The sequence below is a fragment of the Rhipicephalus microplus genome, chromosome 6 (genome assembly GCF_043290135.1).
Source record: "Rhipicephalus microplus isolate Deutch F79 chromosome 6, USDA_Rmic, whole genome shotgun sequence".
Lineage (NCBI taxonomy): Eukaryota > Metazoa > Arthropoda > Arachnida > Ixodida > Ixodidae > Rhipicephalus > Rhipicephalus microplus.
Genome location: NC_134705.1, coordinates 13,822,440 through 13,848,831, shown reverse-complemented (window position 1 = coordinate 13,848,831; position 26,392 = coordinate 13,822,440). Strand labels below are relative to the sequence as shown.

The following is a 26,392-nucleotide window of genomic DNA, read 5'->3' as shown; positions in this document are numbered from 1 at the left end:
ACTTGCAATGTTGGCAAGCTTGAGAGAGAAGCTGAACGACCCTGATTATCATATTCTCAGATACGAGTTAGGTCACTTGTTCATAAATCGGTGTTTAATAACGGTTAGCAATGGAATAACAATTTATGCCAGAGTGAAAGCTGAAGGTATGACATCTAAAATTACAATACACTCAAACCTTGATACAACAAAGTAATTTAAAAATGCTTATGCAATAAATATGGTGTTGGAATTATATCTTTATAACAAACATATTTTGCTGTCAGATGCAACTTTGTTTTAATGAGGTCTGAGTTATCAACAGCAGCGATGTACTAACCGAGAAGGTAAATGGCCCTTAAAAGGCCCCTAAACGACGCAGCGGTCGAAATTTAGTTGAGGTGAGGAAGTTGTGCTCGAGTTAACAACAAGCACATAGCCGTCAGAATTTTTCGAAGCAGTGCTGTAATAGCGGAGTTACACATCTTTAATTATCGAAGCGGGATGATCGCTTCCTTCTTTCTTCCCTACACTACCCTCTTCCATAACCGCTTGGCCCCTCCTTGCTGAGTCAGCTGAGTGTCCCTCTTCATCTCGCATGGCATACGCTATTGCTGACGCGCTGTTAGAGAAACCCTCTCTACTTCCGGTTGCCGCGATCCGCCACTCCGACTCTCCAGCTCGCCGTCAACTGTGTTCTGTGTGCCACCTGGGTGCACTGATCATTGACTAACCGCTGTTGCTGTCGTGCCGACCAGTGCCCCTACGCGAGCGACTTGGCAATTGTGTTATGGGCCGCAGACGTCGATACGCAAGCGCCAACACGACCAAGAACAGCAAGGTGCGCGCGAACAGCTGTTTGCAGAGTGACCGGAAGTCGTAAATTGTCATTAGGCGAATTGATTGATTTGTGGGGTTTAACGACCCAAAACCACTATATGATTATGAGAGATGCCGTAGTAGAGGACTCTGGAAATTTTGACCACCTGGGGTTTTTTAACGAGCACCCAAGTCTGAGCACATGAGCCTACAACATTTCGGCCTCCATCGAAAATGCAGCCGCCACAGCCGGGATTCGATCCCGCGACCTGCAGGTCAGCAGCTGGGTATCTTAGCCACTAGACTCGAGCTGGCCAATCGCCAGCATCGAGAGTAGTGGCGTCATCAAGTTTCACTGGTGATGTCACACATGTCAGTGGCGAGAATGACGAAGACTGGAAAGGAGAAGGTATTGTTTTTTCGAAATTACGGCGCGCCCGGTACTTGTAGCGCTGCGGCGTGTGGCATCGTTGATCGCAACAGGATCCTGCACACAATGCACTTGTTTACTTGAAATGTTTGGGGAAATATCGGAGGGGGTTCGAAGCCCTTTAAGTTAAGTGCACAAAAATACATGCGCTGCAGTAGGACATTCTTAAAATGATCCCGATGATGTCAGACAAACTGCCCACAATTATTCACTAGTAATCGATCTAGCTGCACTAAATAAAAGACCTTCCTTGCATCAAGAGAAGTAATAAAATGCTCCTTGTTTGTTTCTGTTTGATTCATGAAAAAAAGACCGCTGAATGGTGCGAGCGGTTCAAAAATTCAGTTTTCGCGTGGTTAAACTGGACAGGTCGGGCCATCTAGCGGGACCCAGTTGAACCAAGCACGCCTGCAATATTGAAGGTCATGGCTAAAAATTGTTCAATGGTCGTGGTTGCTGCTGTGGCTCCCCCTACTTTCTCTCTGCTGTTACTACATAGTAACCTTGTTATAACAAACTTGCATCTTACATAGAAATAAGTTTTGAACACTATTTTTCATTTATTTCATTACAAACGATATTTTGTTATATCTGGTTTCGTTATAACGAGTGTATAGTGTCGGCAGTCACGCAATAAAGCCGGGCAATGTTGTGCACGGCAACAGTGACATCAGGCGTTCCATTAAGGCGGGTAATTTGAAGTGCGCTAACCCGATGCAGACCACTAAAACGTGATTTTATTTTAAAATAAGCCCTTTCATTGGCACACAAGTAACACTACGAGGTTTCTAAACCACTATTTCAACAATAAACGTCGATGTAATATTTTTGTCCTTTTAACAACAGTTTTTCGAGCGGCAATGCAGCTTACGCAGGGATTTCGTGAACACATATGTGATAATGTGCAATAGTGCTAACGCATGCATTATAAACATTCAAAATAAAAAGAATTGGAACTCAAATGAAAAGCACTTGTTTATTAAACAGAATTAGCATGTAATTTAACCAGTCAGGATGCAGCCACATGCCGTCTAGTCAGAATCACTAATCGAGAGGTCTAACTGGGAATTTGTCGCAGCCACTGAAACGACCCTTCAAAAGCGCATTCTCCTCAGTTCAGTTGAGCGTCTTAACGTGCCCAATTTTCTTGGTTGGAGAAACTAGGTCCCATATGGCATAGCAATACCGGAGGGACTTGCCGTATTTACGTGATTCTAAGCACCCCCGAGTCTAAGCTACCTCCCTTCTATGTCACTATAAATATTTTGGAAAAAAAAGTTGGCTTGCGAATCTAAGCATCCCTCTTTTTTTTTTCTTTTCTGCGAACGCGACGCAGTCAGGGCGGCTAAGCGCGCCCTATCGTCGCTGATTTCGGAAGCCGCCATGTCGTATGTTGCTAGGTTTACACAAGAGATTGATTGATAGATATGTAGGGTTTAACGTCCCAAAACCACTATATAATTATAAGAGACGCCGTAGTGGAGAGCTCCGAAAATTTCGACCACTAGGGGTTCTTTAACGTGCACCGAAACCTGAACACACGGGCCTACAACATTTCCATTTTCATCGGAAATGCAGCTGCCACAACCGGGATCGCGACACACACAAGAGGTCGCGGAACAAGAGTCGGCAGCCAATACAATCTGCAAGTCTGGGCAGGTGGTTCTGGGGAGTTGGCATGCGCAGCACGTTTCTTTGTCAGTTTTTCGATAGCCCTGAAATGAGGCAAAATGAGTGCAAAGAGGGCATCCTACAACTTGAACTTCAAGCAAGCTGCGATAGCGTTTGCCGAGGACAATGGCAACCGCAGTGATGATACAGAATTCGGCGTGGACCGAGCCTGTGTCATCAAGTGGAGGAAGCAGCGGCACGAGATATTCTAGAATGACCCGCAAGAAATTCACGGGACCGCGCCGACACCCCCAACTCGAAGAGAAAATCTGCGAGTTTGTTCGCAGCGAAAAAAGCAGGGGCTTCGCTGTCACTGCCGATGCCCTTCAGACGAAGGCAATAGAGATCGCGAAGAGAATGGAGATTTCCCGCGCCATGTTTCGTGCTAGTTGTGGCTGGGCGTAGTGCATGATGCGAGGAAATGGATTTTCTTCGAAACGCCGGACCACGATATGCCAAAAGCTGCCTAGTGATAACAAACTCGTTGCTTTTCAGCAACGTGCGCTGGATCTTCGCAGACTAAACAGCTACAACTTTGGCCAAATCGGCTACGCTGATGAGAGGCCCTTTCTTTCTATATGCCGAGAGCAAGCATCGTTAACGAGATAGGAGCCCAGGAAGTGAGGGTGAAGACGACAGGGTTATGAGAAGCAGCGTGTCACAGTCATGTTGTGCATTACAGCTGACAGCCCCAAGCTTCCACCCTAGGTATCTTTGAAGAGGAAAAACATGCTTAAAAATGAGTGATTTCTGAAGGATGTCATCGTCTGAGTCCATGAGAAAGGATGGATGACAGCCGAACTAATGGAAGATTAGATCCGGGTTTGTGGCAGCGGTGTCCTGAGGCACTGCTTGGGGGAGCTGCAGGTACGCGGTCCATGCTTGTCCTAGACGCGTTTCGTGGCCACCTCACCCCGGATGTGAAGACCAAGCTCCTAAAGAGCAACTGCGACTTGCTCGTGATTCTAAGAGGAATGACACCAGTGCTACAACCCCTGGACGTCTCGGTAAACAAGCCGTTCAAGGCCCTCCTTCGACAGGAGTACGAAGAGTGGATCCCGAACCCCCGACTGAAAAAAACGCCGATGGGAAAGTTGCAGACAGCATCCCCGTCCACCATGGCAACATGGATTTCGGATGCGTGGAAACAAATCAAAGCAAACGTTGTCGCAACGTCGTTCAAGAAAAGTTGCATCACACACAACTTGGACAGCATCGAAGATGATCTGCTGAGAGACACATAGAGTGGCGGCTCGAATAGTGCAACGAACTTGAGCGGCAGTGATAGTGACTGACCTCATACACAAGTGGTGGGTTCACTGTGTGAACCTATTTTTCTTTTAGTTTTTTTTTTCATTATTATTAAAATGCAATTTCTCGCATTAACCCTGTTGATATGCTGTTGCAAAAGGGGGTAGGGCTGTGCGGTCATTTTTCGAATCTAAGCACCCCCCTAACTTTTAACATCACAATCGTGAAAAAAGGGGGTGCTTAGAATCGAGTAAATACGATAAGTGTTCGCACATACTGCAAAGGCCTTCTTTAACGGCAGGAAACTTCCATCAGCAAGTGCGCACTCTTTTGCTTTCAACTGTAGTGATCACGCTGATGGTCACACATTTAACGTAACGCTGAAGTGCTTGGCGGCAGCAACGAATCCCATTTTCTTTGGTAAACTTTTTAACAGGGAACTTTAATTTGACCACATATATATTGTAGCCCATTGTAAGAGAGCAGTAAAATGATGATGGGCGGATGGTGAAACCTCAAGTTCTGAAATCAACTAAGTGTGCGTTGCATGCAAAGAATCAGGGGAACAGTTCGTATAAAAGGGCAACAAGCCCTTGCACGCCTCAGATGCAGAAAGCCGTCCCGCTGCAGAAAGATTGATTAACTTTGGCACTTATGCTGCATTAAGCTGAAAATGATAACTAGGCATGACATGGTCGCAGATATACACTAGCTGGGTTCTTGAATGTGCCCTCTCTTAAAATTACTGTATGTTATTTTTAATAGGAAAGAGTTAATGCCACCTTGACATGGGAGCTCAAAAAAGAACTCCTTTCTTTTGTTATTTAGTCCCTTCTTAGAGTAAAAACCTGCCAAATTTGGTACCATTCATGACGCACCAAGACATGCAAACTAAGCAGAACATAGAATTAGAAGTATGTTTTGTACTCTGATAAGCTCACTGTCATTGACAACTCAAAATTTTACAATTTGATACAATGGCAAGTGTAGTCCTTACAGCAGCATCACTGTGTACCTGAACAGTGCCACACAAACACATAAATTAAAAATTTTTCTTATGCATCTAATTCTGATTGTCTATCGAAACTTGCTCAATGACATCAGCTAAGACATCATTTTAATAGTAACAGCATATTTTTAGATTACATAGATGTGAACACGTCAATTATGCATCAAGACATTTTCAACTCGTAAAAGGTAGTTAAAAAGCCAACAACAGTGCCAGTTTTAAACTGTTTTCATTGACCCAAACAAAGCAATAACAGACACTACTGCCATTGTTCGATGTCACACACGCACACGCATATGTACACTAAGTGCACAACCAAAGCCACCGGTGTTACAAACACTAACAAAAAAACCAGTGCAAATTAGCATTCAAACTGCCACCACAAGCAGCACACCCTCAAACCAGCCAAAGCGCAAAGCTGCAGCCCAGTGTTGCCAAGTTCACACAGCGTGGGACGGGGATGTAGGAAAGATATGGTACTAACATCAGCCGACATGGGGGCGCACAGACAGCTGGCATCATCCCACGGCGCTTCATTTTTTGCTCTTCTTCCAAAATTTCAGCCGTAACTGACAAGGCAAAAAAGAAGAGACCAATGCAAAAACCAAACTGCTGCACACCGTAGATGTGCTTGTCCAATAATGAGCAGAAAGAAAAAGAAATGAAGAAGGAACAGTACAACATACCTGCTTCACAAGTGGAACAAAAAAGAGATGCACAACTTTCTACAGACTGCTGTTTCTACTAATGCTAATCAATCTACAAAATAATGACAAGGCAAAAAAGAAGAGACCAATGCAAAAACCAAACTGCTGCACACCGTAGATGTGCTTGTCCAATAATGAGCAGAAAGAAAAAGAAATGAAGAAGGAACAGTACAACATACCTGCTTCCCAAGTGGAACAAAAAAGAGATGCACGACTTTCTACAGACTGCTGTTTCTACTAATGGTAATCAATCTACAAAATAATACAACACAGGCACTGTGCCAAAACAATTAGTCAACCAGGTTGTTCAAGCTTAAGTTACTTGAAAATTCTCTATATAGCATGCAAACACATTTTCCAGGCACGACACTTGGGCTAAAACAAGCAAAGCTTCTGAAATATGATGCGTACACTCATGCTATGTTAGCAGGTATTGACAACACTGGGCTTCATAGTTTAGACTGCCTGCTGACACATCAATGTTTCACCACCAAAGAGCATGCGCCTGTCACGCTAACATACAGCCATCATCAACCAGACAAATCAAGTCAATGCAGACAGGCTCATAACCTAGTTGTCAAGTCATAACTTTGACATGACAAGCAGCTCTTGCAACTTACTCAGCATTTGCACACACTCCACATAGAGCAAAATCTTCCTTATCCTAAAATTTACTTTTCTTTATGATACTTGCATATAGCCTTAATGACAAGTAAATGCACTCTTGGTATAACTTCTTTAGTGCGCACAAAATACAGGACAAGAAAGAGACAGACGAGTGCTAAAAAAGTTATATCATAGAAACATACCAACTCGCTCAGCTATCTGTTTTACTGAATGCACTATTTTTTTTATTTGAGTGTAGCAAGATTTGAGTGTATTAAGTAAGAAGAAGTAAAAACCTTCTGAGTGAGAAGCTTTTAATTTGAGCACTATGTAGAGAGAAACCAATGTTTTATTATAGGAGACCATTGCGAACATTTTGGGTGGTGAGTACTGAAGCAATTTTTTGTGCATGGCATTTGCTGAAATCAGCTTTTTAATACAGTTCTAGTGTAAACTGCATGAAAATGTTCACTCAGACTGATCAAAGAATTCAACCGACTGGTACTGCAAGTAACTAGCAAGAGCTGGCTGTGAAATGTGCAGAAAATTTTCAGCCAGCTTGGGTGCATGCCCCAATGCAAGTACTGTTGTGCTGATTGGAATTATGCCACTTGGATGTACACCAGCAGATAAGTAGAGTACGCTAAGTTTCTAAAATGAAAATTCTGTGCTTGCCATGCTTTTTTTTGAACTACTAGATCACCCTACCTATCCAGCCTCTGATGTTGTATCCTGTATGAAGCTGGTGCATAGATGTGTATAGATAAGCTGGAATTCTCCTAAAGCCATGCCCTCAAGAGGCTAGACAATGTAATGTTAAGTGTGATTGCACCTTGAACAAGTAATTGCAGCATATTTCATAACCCTAGCTTTAGTTCCTACTGTACCCTGTCATGAAAACACCATACGAGCTTCGGGACAGGTGCTCGTGCAAGGTATTGTGACGTTTCCACGACTGCACGGCACCAAGGCTTCGTTGATAATGCATAAACGGCTATTTTGAATGTTTTTGTGATGTACAAGAGGTCTTTATAGAAGTGTTGGTGTCTGACTTCATTGCAACTAGCTTGACTGCTGTGTGAAGTCACCAGAATTCATACTGCCACGTTCCTTCCTCAAGTTTTGTTATCACCCCGTTAGATTGTACGTAATTCTCAGTGTAAACCGCGGCTGCAGTGTTCGAGAAGCTTCGGGATTGTAGTAGATTATATCGTAAAGACAATACCCAGTCCACGACCATTACAGATTAATCTGGAACCTATGTGGCCGCCAGCGATAATGCTAGAATATTCTACGACACGTGTACAAATGTCGCAGCACTTCGCCGCTAGTCAGTTGATCGATGGCCGACGCTCTATTCGCCACTATCAGCACCCGTGTATTGTTGTAATCTTACTTGCAGTTTCCTTGCCACATGTTCAGCTGAATAAACAGTTTCATCTTAGTACCGAGTCTGATCCCTTTGTCTCCGTGACGACCCCATGACATCTGGTAGAGGTGCAGCCTCTTTTATGTACTGGACTCCACCGTCGAGCCGTGAATTCAGCCCAAGTCGAAAGGAAGACGTCGACGCCAATCCTGAACAATGAACAAGCCGTGGGTCTGCCGCTTGAGTATGCGCTTCTACCACTTGGCCCAAATTTTCCCAATGCTCTTTGTCACTGGTTCCCATGACCAGAATATTGTCAAAGTACACTTCGATATGATTAAGATCATGCAAAATATTTTGCATCTCTTGCTGAAACATAGCCGGAGCTGATTAAACCTCGAATAGCAGCCTTGTGAGTCAATATAACCTCCTTGGAGTGATAATGGTAACTAGCTCTTGGCACTCCTCATCGAGTGGCATTTGCTGGTAGGCGTCTGGCAAGTCAAGCTTTGTGAACGTCTTGCTCCCTGTAAGTCGCGCAGAAAGCTCCTCAATCCTAGGAAAGGACTCGACCACTGTCACCATGTTTATGGTAGTCTTAAAATCGCCGCCAACACCCCCACCCTCTCCCCGAACCCAGCCGTCACGCTTTAATGCAGGAACAATGGGTGCGGAACACTGAGAAGTTTTCACCGCTTTGTTAATGCGTTTTTGTTCCCTCCTCCGTGATTCTTCAAAAACCCGATGATGAAATGCAAGTGGTATTGGATTGCCTTGACGAAACGTGGCTTCACACCATTTTGTATGCCTCGCCGCGGTGTTCTAGTGGCTAAGGTACTCGGCTGCTGACCCGCAGGGCGCAGGTTCGATTCCCGGCTGCCGCGGCTGCATTTTCGATGGAGGCGGAAGTGTTGTAGGCCCGTGTGCTCAGATTTGGGTGCACGTTAAAGAACCCCAGGTGGTCTAAATTTCCGGAGTCCTCCACTACGGCGTCTCTCATAATCATATAGTGGTTTTGGGACGTTAAACCCCACATATCAATCAATCATTTTGTATGGATACAGAAGCTGCAAGGCCGTGAAACGTGCCAAGCTGCTCTGAAAAAACTCTGCAATACTGGCCTACCAGGTTTTCTGTAGACGTCACGACGTCAATTCCCTCCTACTGAGCGATGCTTAGCTTGAAGGCCTTCATCCAGCTTCGTCCAAAAGTGTAGGACACGCCCCTTTCATGACAAATAGTAGTAGCTGGCGCTCCTCGTCAACAATTTTGACCAGCCTCCAGCTTTCACTAGACACGCTTCTTTTCACCGAAAATAGTTCTTCGCTGCACACTCGATGATTCCAACAACACCGACAGGAAAAGCCCGGCAAGCCGTCATCGATGCTGGACAGTAGCGCTGGTGTCCAACTCCATATCGAGCACTACGCCATTAACTTCAGCCACAATGTAAATTGGCTCCGAACTAGGTGTGTGAAGCATCCACAGCTCAAAAACTTCAGGCTCTTCAGCAGAGGCAGGCAAATCACCCCGGTTGTTCACGTGGCTAGACCGGCTTTGATTAGACTAGCTCCGGTCAAAATTTCCACTCCCCGGCTGAATTCTGCAAACTGTTGCAAGGTGCCCTGTTTGGCGGCAGTTGTGACAGATCGTGCTGCCGTGTCTACACCAATGCGAAGAATGACCTCCCCTGGAACGAAAGCAGCAGCTATCATTTTTCCCTGAGGCGGCAACATTCAATTGCTTCGGAGCTTTGTCAGATAGTAGCTATGCCTGGTGACAACTCAATGCACGTGAATCTTTACACGCAGCCTCCATAGCTACGACAGTGTCCTTCAAGTTTAAAAGGTTAAACACATCGTTTCAAGCAGCTGTGTTTGCATGGTTACGTCATGGATTTTGCTGACTATCTGGCCAAGCAGCATGCACTCCCAAAATATTGTAAAATTGCAGTCTTCAGCAAAATTTTTTAACGAGCCTACAGTCTTCCCACTCTTTTCGATGCCTCGAGAAAAACTTGAAACTTGCCATTACTTCCGATACACGAGGGGCATAGAGCTTGCCAAGTGTGGCGAAAATTTCGGTCAGTCCTGCTTAGTGCTAGGAAGCCTCGTAGCAGAGAATAAGTTTCTGGACCGCAGCGTGTCAAAAATACAGCTGTGTGCTTGTCCAATGGGATGTAGTTCGCGATAAAGTACAGCTTGGCTCGCTCACGGTGTTCCGCCCACTCCGATGTACTCGTGTCAAATGAATCCAGCTTCCCGACGACAGGCATGACTATGTATGACTATGCTGTGCCTGTCCCGTTTGTCAGTTGACCTCGTTCGCTACTCGTAATAATCAGCGAAGTCCTGGGCCATGCCAGGCGCTAGAGGGAATCACACACACGTACGTTGGCAGGGTTCTACACCGACTGGCTAGTCATGTGCGTGTATTTATATAATCTATATCAGTGTACTATCGATGCCCCAGGGTGCCGGAATGAAAAATTATCTTATCAAAGGGATCATTGCAGGGTGGGTAAAAAAACATCACACAGTTGTGGAGTTCAAAAACACTCAAGTATGTTCACGCAGCAGTGCCAGCACATTCATAGCCCCCGTCTTGTTGTGAGGAATAATAAGCATCAGGGGGAAAGATCAACACAAGCATCCAAGTCATTCTATTTATGAACTACGGAAGGAAAAAATCATTTAGCATAGACAAGTATGAGAGATGACCTCACGGACTTTTTTTCAATTTTTAATATCATTTCTATGTGATACATAGAAATACATGGAAATAGGCTCATCGTGCATAAACTTTTCTTAACACATATTTTATCACAAAGAAAACAAAGTAAAAAGTTGGCCCCGTATCTGCATGTTAGTCTGCAAATGTCGTCGAAAGACGATAGTCTTGGGTGTGGAGAGAGTGAACAAAACATTGATGTTCTGTGCAAGGAAATCGGTGAATGGTATTGTGGAGGCGCTGCGTTAGAGTACCCCGAGCATGCAGGGGAGGCTAACGGCGCATCAAGTTACGTCACACGTAGACATGAGCGCCATTTGGCAGTTTTCTTGTAAAATGAAGTGAGTTGCTCTGAGACGGGTGTGCGCGCCTGTCTCAGAGATGATAAGGTGTAGAACGCAAAGGGACGAGTAGGTGCCACCACCGTCTCATCTTAGCAAAGCGTTAGAAACACTCGCCTTTTCGTGCAAGCGTTACATGGTCAGCGCAGCGTGATAAGCGCTACGGGTTCTTAAAATCACTTAGGTATGCTTTTTATAGAAAAAGACGCACATGCACAATATATACGTTTTGTTGTGGTGCCACAGACATGCCCAATAATTCCTTTTTAATTCACAATTGCACAAGTATGAATGCTAAATCTTGAGCAACATTGGTGGGCACTGTGGATAGAGTTAACTATATTAAGTACCTGGCGTTGTGAAGAGTGGACAAACAGACAAATGTACACAGACAGACAGACCAAAATTTTTGCGTCGAAGGTCCCCAAGAAAGACTATCGTTTTTAAAAACCTTTAATCACAACCATTTTATGCAATTTCCAAGAAATCACTTTTAATACTGATGCAAGACAGACCCGGTATTCAAACCACGCGCGCTAGTTCGTGCGCCCCCCAAGAGACTAATGGCCCGATAATAACAAGAAAAGGCCGTGACAACGCGCCTCCTCAGCACAGGATTTTGATGAAAAAGAAGTGGTGCACAGCTCGAAGGCTTCCCAGAGATTGATTCCTTTTGCGAATCGCCTGAAGGAACGCTGCTACATTTTTTTTAAATTCTCGGGCACACGTTAGCTCCAATAAATATTTTTACACCATCTGAATTGTGCGTTACGATTCTAATGGAGGTGCTGGGTAATGATCCCAAACCCAGTTGGACTTCGAGGAAGCAGCCCGGAGCCACGACCACTCAAATCAACCTAGCTCACGCCAATCCATCAGTGCGCCAGCCGTCGTCCACGTAATGAGCCACCAGAGTTTCTCCTGCCACCGAAGCCTAGAGTGTCTCTAGCTGTCTCTGGTGAGAGCACCAAAATAGCGCCCCCAACCGCTGCCACGCATGTCGGTTCACCTCCAGTTGCTGCCACGAACGTTTGTCGATGAGCCACGGATGCCAGACCCTTTTTATGGGGATCCTCACGAAGACGTCATGGATTGGCTGGAGGGTTTTGAGCGCATTGCTAACTGCAACGAACGGACAGAAGAATAAACGCTCCGCTGTGTTTTGTTTTTTTGTCACTTTGCAGGACAGCACAGGAATGTGGTTCTAAAACCATGAATGTGCCATTCGGTCATGACATGACCGCGTACCCGGGCACGGACTGCAAAAAAAGAGCTGAAGTTGCCTTGCAAGCAAGAAATCAGTGCAACAATAAAAGCGTCGTAATGTATGCCGAAGACATGCGTCGCTTATTTCGCTTGTCTGACCAAAATATGGGGCGAGGAGCAGAAACTTCGGCACTTGATTCGTGGTGTAAGCAGGAGATTTTCGCTGGTTTGCTCTGATGCCCCCCCGCGGAACGTCGCCGAAATTCGCACCAAGGCAACAGCGGTCAAAAAGACTCTGCAACAGCCAGTGAGGCGCTACAATCGGAATGCGGATGTCGCATCTGTAGACGTGGTGTCATCAGTCTTCGGAAATGGCATCAACGTGTTATGAAAGCTCATTTGATCTGCGGTTCAAGAAGAGCTCCAGAAGCCCAATAGCAACCCCTCAATGGTCTCGTTGCAGGCGAAAGTTGTTCATGAGGGCAGCAGCCATAAGCACAGCAGATTCAAGCGTCGGTTCCGATGCAGCCCGCAGCCTCGTACGCCGTGGTGCTGAGAGGCGACCCTGGACCTTCTTTCATCTCCCCTGGACCCTATTTTGCTACAGTAACCACCGATCTGCTGAAACCATGATTCGCGCCATCGTCACCAGAGATGAGGATGCGGAAAGCTCACATTTGGCGCACCCCTGATCAAATCCCGCTCTGTTATCACTCCGGTGAAGCTGGCCATCTGTATCAGATATGTGAATATAGCCGAGCAGGAGTTCAAGGTTTTCCTATAAATGCTGCTTGTCCGAGGAATAGGGAACGACCTTTTCAAATCGAGAAGTACTTGTCAACATGTTAAGGTACTCGCTTCTCGCAGTAGCATCAGTCTCAGCCGAAAGCGCCACTGAGGTCTCGTTCACTGAGCCGGCACCCATATTAAAACTCTCCAAGGATACTTCCCCAAAGCCCGCTTCAAGAAAACTAGAATCAGCGACCTGTGGAGGTAAAACTGCTGCCAATGCAAGAAAACAACTCCGGTGCTGATTCTGGAATATGATGATGGACACGAGACTACCTTGATTGATTCATGGGGTTTAACGTCCCAAAACCACCATATGATTATGAGAGACGCCGTGGAGGCTGGCTCCGAAAATTTCAACCACCTGGAGTTCTTTAACGTGCACCCAAATCTGAGTTCACGGGCCTACAACATTTACGCCTCCATCGAATACGCAGCCGCCACAACCGGGATTCGATCCCGCGACCTGCGGGTCAGCAGCCGAGTACCTTAGCCACTAGACCACGGTGGCGGGGCCACACGAGACTACCTGCAGAAATGATAACGTCAGTTCTAATTTTTTTGTACTTATAGACGGCTACAAAACTAATGCTTTGGCAGACACCGGCGCAGACAATTCCATTATGAGCAGGGAGCTTGCCAGAATGCTGAAAAAAGTGCTGACCCCTTGGATAGGACCACAAGTGCAAACCCCTGTGGGACACCTTATCGACCTGGCAAGCAAGTGTACTTCTAGAGTAAGAATAAGTGGCTACACCTACATCGCCAGTTTCATTGTCCTATCGGAGTGTTCAAAACATGTAATATTTGGAATGAACTTTTTGCAGGCTAGCGGTGCAGTGATAAACTTGCAGGAAATTTGCGTCTCGTTCTCGACAAAACACGCCATCGCTACATTTGAGAGTGAAAAACAATTCGATGCGCTCCAGATTGCAGGCGACGATGTAACAGTACCTCCAAGATAGGCGACGACGTAACAGTACCTCCAAGATCTGCCATCGTTGCCACCGTAAGAAACAATGTATTCACAGACTATGAAAGAATGGCAAAAAGTAATCCTGGTCTATTACTTGAGAAAGGAATCTGTGCCACAAGAAGTATTGTACGGCTGGCTGCGTAATGGGTGCACGAATGTCTTTCTTCTTAAACTAGGTGCAGCATTTTGCGAAGGGAACTCTTGTTGGTCACATGCACAATTACGTTTCGATTACGGATTTGAATTCTTCTGAGACTGCACCACTACCCTCTGACAGCATAGACTCCACATCGCATCTATCCATATTGAAGCAGCCCTACCACCGAACCAGAATCAGAAAATCAAGAGCCTAATACGGGAGTATGCCTAATGTTTTTCCACATCATCGAAAGACCAAAGAACATCCATTGCAAAACACCAAATCATAATCGATGACTTTGTCAGACCCATCTGCCAGCACCTGTACCATGTGTAACCAGAAGAGAGAGAAGTGAGCAGAGGCCAAGTGGACGAAATGTTTAGAGATGACGTAATTCGACCATCAGCCAAACCGTGGGCTTCCCCTGTGATGCTGGTAAAGAAAAAGGACCAGACATTGCGCTTCTGCAATGACTACCAAAAATTGATCGTCGTCACAAAGCGGGATGTCTATCCACTTCCAAGGATCGACGACACCCTTGACAGACTACGAGATGCGAAATTCTTTTTTTCTCTAGGCCTCAAGAGTGAATACTGGCACATAAAGGTGGACGAAGGAGATCGCGAGAAAACAGCTTTCGTCTCACCAGATCGGTTATACGAGCTCAAGGTACTCCCATTTGGCCTGTGTACCGCACCCGCCACATTTCAACGAATGATGGAACGAGTGCTGTCCGGGTTAAAATGGCAGTCTTGCCTTGTTTATCTTGGTGACGATGTGACCTTTTCGGCCACCTTCGATCAGCATGTGGAACGACTACGGACTGTTCCCGAATCTATTAGTTAAGCAGGGCTGATGATAGAACCCCAAAAGTGTCATTTTGGTTTTCATGAACAGCTTTTCCACGGTCATGTGGTTAGCTGACCCGGAAAAAACAGCAGCTGTAGAAAAGTTTCCTAGACCAACAAATAAAAAGGCTGTGAGATGACCCTTAGCGCATTGCGCCTATTACAGACGATTCGACAAAGATTTTTCGAAGATTGTGGAACCACTAACCCGACTGACAAAAGAAGATCAGCCTTTCACCTGGACAATAAGCAAGAATACACGCTCAATGAGCTATGACGATGACTCCTAAACCACCCTGTCCTTGCATACGTCAACAAAAGAGCTGGAACATATTCACAAGGACACAAGATATTTGAGAAGAGGCGCCGTCCTTGTTCAGCTGCAAGACGGAGAGAAACGAGTGGTCGCATATGCTTGCCACACTCTTTCGAGAGCTGAAATGAATTACTGAGCAACAGAAAAAGAATTTCTGGTGGTAATATGGTCCATACAAAAATTCTGACTGTACTTATATGGTAGACCGTTTCGAGCAGTGAGCGACCATCACTCACTGTGCTGGATCGCAGGCCTAAAGCACCCTTCTGGATGGCTTGCTAGATGGAGCCTTAGGCTGCAAAAGTATGACATAACGGTCACGTACAAGTCGGGTCACAGCACTGCGATGCTGATTGCTTGTCATGTGCACCAGTCAAATCTGCACCTCTGGAAGATGGAGACGTCTTTCCGTTTCTTGGAGCCGTCAACACAGCAGACATGACTGAATATCAACGATCTGACGCGGGGTGCTTCAGCTGAACAAGCATCTGGAAGGCCACCCCGTGCGTGTTCCTCTGGTTTTCGTCCGGGGATTGTCACCGTACCTGTTAACAAACAACGCTCTATACAAGAGAAACTTCGGGCATAGCAGAGAGAAATTTATACTTGTCGTTCCTTTTGGCCATGCGATCCGAAATCCTGGAAGCCTGCCACGATGATCCAGCAGCAGGACACCTCAAAGTAAGTAGAACATTGGCTCGCATCTGTACCAAGCACTACTGGCCAAAGTTACTGGATGCTGTACAGTATTATATCAAGACATGTCAAGATTGCCAGAGATGTAAAACGCTTCCATTAAAACTTGCAGCTTTCCTTCAACCAATTGAACCCTCTGAATCTTGTTCAGAACCCCCTGAAGTTGTTCATGATATCTCTGAGGTACATGACTCGTCCGGACAAGTTGACATGCTATTTTTCGGTTTCAGTAAAGCCTTTGATAGAATGCCTCACGAAAAGTTAATCTACAAGCCTGAGTGCGTTGGTCTTCCTTCAAACATTATATCATGGATCCAGGCATACCTACGGCACAGGCAGCAGTTCGTAGAAATCAAGCAATGCTAGCTCGTTGCGCGCCATGTGACCTTGGGCGTGCCTCAAGGCAGCGTGCTGGGACCACTCCTATTCTTGATCTATATAAATGATATCTCGGGAAAACCCCCAAGGGACGTGCATGTTAACTTCTTTGCGAATTACTGTGTCATATTTAAAGAAGTTACCTTGCAGAAACATCACCAACGCTTGCAGCAGTCAGTCACAGCTATTTCAGAGTGGTGTAGATTTTGGGGAATGAAAATGCATAAAAAACAGTTTTGCTGCGAGTAATATGAAAAAAAAAAAAACAAAGCATGTTCTTTTATGTTGTTAGCGATACCACATTAACGGAAGTTGACCAGCATAAATACTTAGGCATCACGTTTAATAACAAACTTACTTGGACAGATCACATTGTTGCAGTACAACGCGAACAAAGCACAGGTACACATTGAGACAGCGAAAGCAGCGTGTTCTCAACAGCTGAGCTGCAAGATTGTCTTCTTCGTTTTTGAGTTAAGCCAGAGGCCCACTACCTGGTGTCCGCTAAATCCCCTCAGCATCGTTTTCGTCCACATGTAGACACGGGTCATTTGCTTTCCTCTCGAAGAGCATCGAACCGATGCGAAATCAATAATGCGGATTTTTTTAAAAGAAAAGTCTCACGCAATCAATCGGTGACGTAAGGCTTCATGCGCACTGCATGAACGAGTTCAGGGTGATGCTGGCGACGCTTGGTACTACACAAACTGTTGGGAACAACTTTGTAAGTGATGGGAACTACTTTGCAAGTGATATCACACAGTTGTCGCAGCACTCGGTACAGCCCAAAGTATCTTCTTAAGAGCTTTTCGGAAAGTCCTCGTTTTCGCACAGGTTTCCAAACCCATACTTTGTCGCCAGTTTGATAGACGACTGTTCTGTGGTGAGCATTGTAGCCGCCTGCATCGTACTCTTGCTGCTGGTGGATCCGTAAACGTGCAAGTTGCCTAGCTTCTTCCACACATTCCAAAAACGTGTTGGCGTCTGGGTCGATGGCGTCACCTTCGAGCGGTAGCATCGCATCTAACATAGTTCGTACTTCTCGTCCATGAACGAGGCTAAAAGGGGTCATGCGGTAGTTTCCCTCTTGGCCGTGTTGTACACGAACGTTATGTATGGCAAGATTTCATCCCAATTTTTGTGTTCAACGTCTACGCACATGAAACTGAAGTTCGTGAAAACAGAAATGACATTTTTCTGGTTTTAATGTTAGCCTCGCTGATCGTATGGCATGTAAAACAACCTCCAGCTTTTTGAGATGCTCGTCAAAAGTGGTCGAAAACACTACGTTGTCCACATAGATTGGGCACGTCTTCCACTTCAAGCCCGAAAGTACCAAGTCCATAAGCCTTTGAAAAGTTGCGGGTGCGGAGCACAAACTGAAAGGCAAGACTTTAAATTCGTATAAACCATCTGGCATCACAAAAGCGGTTTTCTCTCGGTCTCTTGGGTCTACCTCGGTCTACTAGTACCCACTCCTCAAGTCCATGGAAGAAAAGTAGCAAGCGTGCCGAAGTCTGTCAAGGGAGTCGCCAATACGTGGGAGTGGGTACACATCTTTCTCGGTCACCCGATTCAGCTTCCTGTAGTCGACGCAAAAACGCAGGGTGAAGTCCTTTTTTTTTTTTTACTAGCACTACAGGCGATGCCCAGGGGCTCTGTGACGGTTGAATGACATCATCTTCAAGCATTTTCGTGACTTGTTGTATGGCTTCGCGTTCCTTTAAAGCTACGCGATAAGGGTTCTGGTGAATAGGTTTCGCCATGTCCTCGGTGATTATTCGATGCTTTATCAAAGGTGTTCGAGCAACTCGTGATGTCGATGAAAAACAGTCGCGGAATTCAGCTAGCAGCTGAAGAAGTCTCTGTCCGTCGTCCTTTGAAAGAGTGGTGCCAATGTCGAGAATGGGTTCTGGTTCTTGATTAGGCCCTTCGTACAATACCGACAAACAAACTGCTTCACATCTCTACAATATTGTCGTACAAAGCGATAGCTGTGCCCTTTTGGAAGGTGCCGGCGCTCAGCACTAAAGTTGGTCAGAAGTAAATTCATGCGTCCACCAGTTAGACGGACGATACCTTGTACAACCTAAATGCCATGGCTAAATAGCAGCGAGCCAATTTGGTCGGCAATGCCTTCGCCATCAAACACTTCATGCCCTTCCACCGAAACAAGAGTGCATGACCGTGGCGGGATGACCACATCATCATCCATTATACGTAAAGTGTTACGTATTGCATCTAAACAGTCAACTAAACCAGGGCTGTTGCGGAATGTAATTCAACGGTCCGAGATGTTGACGACGGCACCATATTCTCTCAAGAAGTTCATTCCTATGATCAGGTCCTTACAACATGAGGTGAGGATGACGAACATAGCCACGAAAGAAGAGCCACCGATGTGGAGTCTTGCTGTACACCTTCTAGCAGGGATCAACAGCTGGCCGCCTGCTGTCCTCAAGTGAGGTCCCATCCACGTAGTTTTCCTTTTTTTTTTTTGAGGCGCACGGCAAGGTTTTCACTTATGGTAGAAAAGCCGGCACCGGTGTCAACTTTTGTCAACATTTGTGTTAACTTTTGTGTCAAACGGTGTCAACTTTTGTCAACAAGTTTCGTCGGTGTAACAGTCGGCTTTACGGCGTCCTGTGGTAAGAGTAACGGGGACCTTTTTCGTAGCCTTGACGGCCTGCAACCTCACCCTCGGAGGTCGCCGCCTTCAGTTTCCCTGGCGTGGACTTGGTGACCTCCTTCCACTGACGTCGGCTGTAGTGCGATGGCGCAACGAAGACGAATATGCCGGAGACGGAGAGCGTGGTCGACGTCCCAAACCTGGCTGGTAATCAGGCACACTGTTGTCATTGTTGGTACGGCAGTTGTCAAAATCGGACCGAGACAAGGGAGGTCCTTCAGAATCAGCATCCCGGCGTGGTGCGTAGTCGTCGCGTTGATTGTCAGACCATTGCCGATGAGGTCGAAACGTATCAATGCGGTGCCAGCAATGATGGTAAACGTGGCCCACACCTCCACAAGTAAAACAAAGCAGATGCCTATCTACTGTGCGCCAGGCGTCTGTTTTATGAAGCTGTGGATGCCGCAACAGCTCGTAATGTGAGAAATGCCATGTCTCGTTGGGAGACGGCTCTTGGTGCGGCGGCACAACGGCAGTGTCTATTCTTGCGATGGCGATCAAGGAACGGCTGCCGATGGCTGGCGGTACGACGGCGCAACGGGCAGCGAAGCACAGCTGCGTAGCTCATAGGTCGCTGATCGTGAGTAGGATCAGCTCTTGAAAACGCTTGGGATATTTCTTCGCAGACGACTTCAGCGACAGATGCTGTGGGTGGTTCCGTGACCAGAGTCGTCAGCTTCAGCAGCTCTTTGCGAACAATCTCTCGTATTAAAGCGCGCAACGAGATTTAATTGTCAGATGTCGTAGCGGTGCCTTGAATGTGGGCGCTGCTAGACAAGCGGATCTTATTGTCGGCATCGTAGATGATGCGCCCGCCCATTAGGCGTAGCTTTTTTGATGAAGTCTGTCACGGTGCTTGGCGGGTTCTGCGAAAGTCCGGCGAACAATTGCTCTTTAATGCCGCGCATGAGGTAGCCTAACTTTTTGTCGTCGGTCATGTGCGGGTCAGCTTTACGGAAGAGACGGGACATGTCCTCAGCGAAAATTGCAACCGTTTCATCGGTTTATGAACTCGTAGCTCGAGTAAATGCTGCGCACGTTCGTGCTGGTCAGCATTGGCAAATGTGTCAATCATCCCTCTTTTAAAGTCACTCCACGTTGACAAACTGCCTTCTCTGTTACCGTACCAAGTACGAGCACTGTCGTTGAGATAGAAATAGGCGCGGGAAAGCCTTCGTTCAAGAGACAACTGGTTGGTGTTGGTGACACGTTTATAGTGATCAAGCCAGTCTTCGACGTCTTCATGTGCTCCTCCACCAAAGCGATCAGGCGCTAGCAGTGAAAAAAGGGTTACCTGAGATGGGGTTGGCAGACTACTGTCTCGTAGCAACTGTTGTGTACTGGCGGTGGCCATTGGTAGATGTGAGCGGTGTCTTGTAGAGTGTTCCTGCGAGGGGGAGAACTCCGGAGAGAGGCCTCGCAAGCAACGACTAAACCGATGCATGGGAGTGTCAACAAGTGCGTCCGGGCTGGATGAACGGCTCCCCGTGGGAGTGTGGAGCATCAGGCGGGTCGCGGGCCAGCACCTCCACCAGTGTCCCAGTACAACGCGAACAAAGCTCAGGTACCCCTTGAGACAGCGAAAGCAGCGTGTTCTCAACAGCCGAGCTGCAAGATTGTCTTCTTCGTTCTCGAGTCAAGCCAGAGGCCCACTACCTGGTGTCCGCTAAATCCCCCCATCATCGTTTTCGTCCACATGTAGACACCGGTCAATACATCTCTTACATGCTCTGCAGCCTTGCGCAAATAACGGTTTTTGAAAAGAAAGCTTAGAAAAGCTCTGGCAAATACAATACTTTTGGCATGTAACACAATTGTGCATTCAAAACTTGAATATGCAGCAGTTGTATGGGATCCTCGCACCAAAAAAGACAAATTTGGAGCCTGTGCCAAGGAAGGCTGTTAAACTTATTTTTGGAAAATACAAAAGAGACCATTGCCCATCACTTGTAATGCTTACCAATAAAATAGGTTCACTAGAACATCGCCGTAAACTGAGTCGCCTACAGTTTCTACTCAACATCATTAAAGGGGAAATTGGCCTTCAGATGCCTCGTATTTTAATACCTATAAGCACACGGTCCACTAGACAGAGACACAGCTTTTTTCTTATGCCAATATTTGCCAAAATCAAATCATACAGGAACAGTTTTTTTCGCGCACCCTAACAGAATGGAACTCTCCACCTGTTAACGTCATACAATCGAAGAACTTGACAAAAAAATTAAAAACCAATTATCTTAATATTGAGTATATTGAGTATCTTAATATTGAGAATTAATATTGAACAGTAATGAAACATTTCTTGCAATTCTGTTGTGAATCCCATGGTGTGTGTAGTGCCCTGTTATTGTCTACATAGTTTTTTTTTTTTTCGTAGTTATCACTTGTGTAAATTGTTTTGCAAAGCAAGCGTCTTGCACTGTACATTTTCCTTCTTGCATTGTTAGTCTTTTGTGAATGCTTTGTCATTGTATTATTGTGCTTGCCCCTCATGCACGGGCCAGCATATTGGCCTCCTGTATCGATAAATAAATAAATAAATAAATAAATATATCTACATTTTAACAAGTACGAATGGATCTACTTGGTCTATTTTCTACATCATCATTGGGTAAACGATGACAGATTATTTAACCCGGTATGCCGAGACAACCTCTCTCACCAGGAGCACAGCCATAGAAGTAGCATAACAAACATAGTACCACGGCATGGTGCCCCAAAGGTGGTTATCACGGATCGAGGAACTGTCTTCACAGCCCACCTGACGCGGCCCATTATCCATTATGAAACTTACCCACACATGCCATAGGAAAACAACGACTTACCACCCCCAAACAAATGGGCTAACCGAGCGACTCAATAGAATTCTGACCGATATGCTGTTTATTTACGTTCACTTGAAACACCGTACGTGGGACAAGATACTGCCATATGCCACTTTCGTTTATAATACAGCTATACAGGAAACTACTAAAGTGACGCCATTGCAGCTAGTCTATGGTCGAATAGTTACCACACCCTTATATACAATGGTACCTGTGCGCGACAATACAGAGCAGAAGCCCGACATCAGCGAGTTCATTAAGCGAGCCGAAGAAGCATTGCCGTTGGCGCGACATCACCTAAAACAACAACAACGCATTGATGCAACCCGCTACAACCTTCAGCGGAAAGGAGTCGACTATCCACCAGGCGACAGAGCTTGGGAATGGACTCCCGTGTGGATGCCTGGCCTCTCTGAAAAGCTTCTGCAGTGATATTTTGGCTCTTACCAAACCCTGCGTCGCATCGGCCTCTTGAACTACGAGGTGACACCGGGAACACCGGAAGGACAAGTGAGCTCATCAAGATGCCGAAGGCACGCAGGAATTGTGCATATGGTCAGGCTGAAGCCATACTATGACAGGCAATGAACATTGCACTTTACACACCCAATCATTAAGAATACCAATTCCCCCAATGAAGACCAGGCATTCAGACCATGTCAGCAACACTGCCTCAACGCATCCGGTTGATGCATTCTTGGAGGAGGGATAATGATACAAAATAGACACGATATTCAAATTACGTGCGCAAGTTCGTGCTCCCTCCAGGAGACCAGTGGCCCTATGATGAAACATGAAAAGGCCGTGATGGCGCGCTCCTCCTCAGCACAGGGTTTTGATGTAAAAGAAGTGTGAGCACCACTCGAAGACTTTTCAAATATTCGGTTGCCTGAGAGGAACGCTGATACACTTTCCTTTACGTCTCGGGCACATGTTAGCCCCAATAAGTAGTTATTCTTACACCATCTGGATTATGCATCACAATACGCATCACTATCCAAACACCACCATTACTGTACCAACGTGGCAGCTCCGGCATGCCCTTACATTACAAATCTATCCAAACACCATAATTACTGTACCAATGTGGCAGCTCCGGTGCGCCCTTACATTACAATCCATTAGACCTTTCTTTATCTTGGTGTGACATGTGATATGCGATTTCTGTAAAGAGGACTTCATTGGCACGGAATCAAGTCATGGTCCTCAGCTAGCTTTATCTCTAGCCATACTTAAAGTATTTAAGAGGGTAGATTCTAGGTTCAATAAAACTGAATATAGGTATGCTATTGCAATCATTTTTTTTTTTTCATACTAGCACATTATTTAAAAAATCCTGCAGCTCTTTTAGCTCAATGAATTTTTCAGTGATAAGTTGACAAAAAAAGTCAAACTTCTACATTTTGTCATACAGCTGTCCAAACTCAAGCTGGTAAAAGTGAAACTTTTTATTGGGCAAACTTCGCACAGTGAACAAAAGACTCAAAATATATAGTTAGCATTTGTTCCACAATGACAAAGGAGAGCATGAACTTTGGGCATTGACTAATCTGCTCGTCCATAAAATATACTTCAAAGGTGAACATTTGGCAGAACTCTGCCTGGTTGGGTTTGGAATGAGGCAATTAGAAAACTCCAACCAAAAATCGTACTCAGAAACTTGTTTCGAAGCCAGGCCAGCTTCCTCCTTAGGGGCGAGAAAGCCAGAGATGTGCGGCACTTATTATGCTTGCTTGCCTTGCGTGTGAGGTTTGTCGTGACCCTTCGCAAACCCTGGCAGTAGAGAGATGGCAATGTCCCAGTGGAGCGGTGGATGTTTTTCCCTGTCTGCTGAATGTGCCATGATTCTACGAAGAGTTCCCTGCATGTGTTCCTTTCTTTTTTCAGAATCACTGTGTCGCTCGGGTGAATGTGGAAATCAAACCGCTTGCACTGTTCTGCTACTGCGCTCTGTTGGCTGTTCAATTAGCGGAGGTCATTTTATTGCAATAACAAATATATAGACACAGTCGGCTGGATTTTGCTGCCAGTGTTGACGTCAGTCTCAGTACATGTATACATATCTATACAGTGCAGTCCACTTATAACGATATCGAGAAAACCTAAAAATATGATCGTTATAACCGGTGATCGTTATATCTGGACTGCCGCCAAAAAATCGTCGCCGGACGTACCTTTTGTAGCTCCAGGCTTCATTTCGCTATTTTCACCAATTAATAAATATTGTAGATAGTAGGATGTCAAAAACAAGACTTTATTTCTTACTCCGAAGAATGCATCACGGGTTCGCTGAGGAAGAGAGACTGACCGACGGCGGGGTGGGAGCAGTGGGAGGAAGAAAGCACAGCCAGAGGTACACAGCCGGAATGCCAACGAGGCCCCGCCCCGATGCCGCCGCGCCGCTTTGCTTTTCGCTTTTTTTATTTTCTCTCTCTTTCCCGCTTTCGTTCGGCAAGCTACGAGTAGCTTGCCGGCTTGCCGTTGTAGAAGGCGGGGAGCCGCGGAGCGCGGCGCTTTGCTTTTCGCTTTTTTTTTTTTTAATTCTCTCAGCCTCTCCGCGGTCGACGCGCGGCGAGGCGCAAAACGTGACACAGCTGGCGCCATCTGTAGCGCGTCGCGCCAACTCGCGATGCTCTCCTCGGCTTTTTGAACGGCCGGGACGCGCTGCCGGCGCTGTGCTGCAGTGGCGGCAGATACGTACTCGCCTACGCTAACTTTTCGTCTTGTCTCGGCATAGTTCGTTTCAGAGGAACTTATCAATCTAAATGTTACGATTATTCTGAATGAAACATGCCGTCCACGGCAAACTTTTCATCGTTGTATCCGATATGCGGTGGATAACATATCGTTATATATGGTTTTTTTCCCCATAGCCCCAATGCATAAAATGAGACTGTTAAGTCGACCCATTGTTATAACCGATATATCGTTATATGTGGTATCGTTATAAGTGGACTGCACTGTATATGTGAAACTGCAAGAAAGAAGAAAAAAAAACAGAAAAAGCGTGCCGAACCGAACTTGGGTTTTTTGAATCGCGCGTGCGAGGTGTTAACCACAACACCACCGAGGAGCATGCCCTTCAAAGTTCGAACGGCGAGCTATTTATATCTACTACGTACCACTGTTGACGGTCATCTCGGAAGCAATTTTGTTTTCTGCGTTACCAACAAGATGGTGCAATGAGCACGTGCTGCCACAATGTGCGGCGGCATGTGCTTTAATCTTCCACGCGTACTTTCACCTGCGTAGAGGAGGGGAGCGGCGCTTAATCTCGCGCCCTTATTTCGCGGTGGTGAGGAGGGGAGGATGGTTCGTATTGGCTGGCCTCAGGCTTTACTTGAAACAATTCTGTTGCAGTTGCCGGGAACACAAAGGTCACTGAAATCATAGCAGTCTTCGTTTGTGAAAATTGCGCGCTTTTCAGACACAGCTAAGTAACAACTGAGACGCTTATTCGCATGCATCTGTAACTGTGAGTAGGTTTTGTGTGTCATTTGTGCATGAGAAACGCGGGGCACGTTTTGATCTGCCTTTCATTCTGCACCTGACCTTCCAATTTGTTGCTATGGCATTCATTGCTTCGCCTTTGCGACAAAGCTGTGACTTTTTTGTGCTGTCGATTTCTTTCATGGAACTTCTTCGTTTCCTCAATATAGGCAGTGGGGCAGTCGGCACACTGGAACCGGTATACGATGCCTTGATATTTCTCTGCAGGCGCGTGATCTTTGGGGCGAGGGATGAAGCTGCCGATTGTGTTAGATGGCTTGTTTGTGTCGTTAGCCCCTGCCCTTTTCACAGTACGTCACCGGCGCCAGCGAATTAATAGCCCGCTCATTTGGATTTAATCTTTACTTCAGACATGTATAAATAAAAACATGGCTCCGAAGAAGGGAAATAAAGCAGCTGAGTAGTGGCTTGACGAAGCTCCCTTCCCTCATACGCATCGATAGAGCGGTATCACACAGTGCAGAAATAGCACAGACATGAAAAAAAAACTCAGAAAGTAGAAGAAACAAGCAAGCAAAACATAATGCACAATAAAATAGGCACTAATCCAAGTATATCTTTCCAGATACATTCAAAGAAAGTTGATTGATTGATTGATTTGTGGGGTTTAACGTCCCAAAACCACCATATGATTATGAGAGACGCCGTAGTGGAGGGCTACGGAAATTTTGACCACCTGGGGTTCTTTAACGTGCACCCAAATCTGAGCACACGGGGTTACGACATTTCCGCCTCCATCGGAAATGCAGCCGCCGCAGCCGGGATTCATTCAAAGAAAGTTGTGGCCACAAAAAGAATTTAAAATGAAGGGCAATGCAAACATCAATTAAGGGGGCAGACTGCTCTTTGGGACCAAAAAGTGACAAAAAAAATGATTTTTTAAAATTGACATATTTGGTATCTGCAAGTATTTTGCTATTTCTCTGCAAATTTTTACACACCAGGAAGTGATAATTTTTTTGTAACGTCATTCTAACTGTCCAGAGTCTTGGTGCTGTCAACATGCAGAACCTGCAAAAGAAAAGGGGGAACCAACTTCGAGGCCTTTTTATAATTTGTCGGCACCTGTGTTAGAAGCTCTGCTATGAATTTATGAGCACTTTTA

The 26,392-nt window shown here is 45.9% G+C and overlaps 1 protein-coding gene across 6 annotated transcripts in view; it reads right to left on the bottom strand.

The window, feature by feature from the left end:
* Positions 1 to 26,392, bottom strand: part of LOC119167714 (uncharacterized) — a 537,665-nt gene that overhangs the window by 53,330 nt on the left and 457,943 nt on the right. For 4 of the 6 annotated variants that reach the window (XM_075865823.1, XM_037419242.2, XM_075865826.1 and 1 more), the window contains one exon: positions 5,644 to 5,728. The exons of the other annotated variants lie outside the window; for them this stretch is intronic. In XM_075865823.1, the coding sequence (XP_075721938.1) occupies positions 5,693 to 5,728 (36 nt within the window). In that variant the 3' untranslated portion in view covers positions 5,644 to 5,692. The remainder of the gene's footprint in view (positions 1 to 5,643; positions 5,729 to 26,392) is intronic. 6 annotated transcript variants of the gene reach the window in all.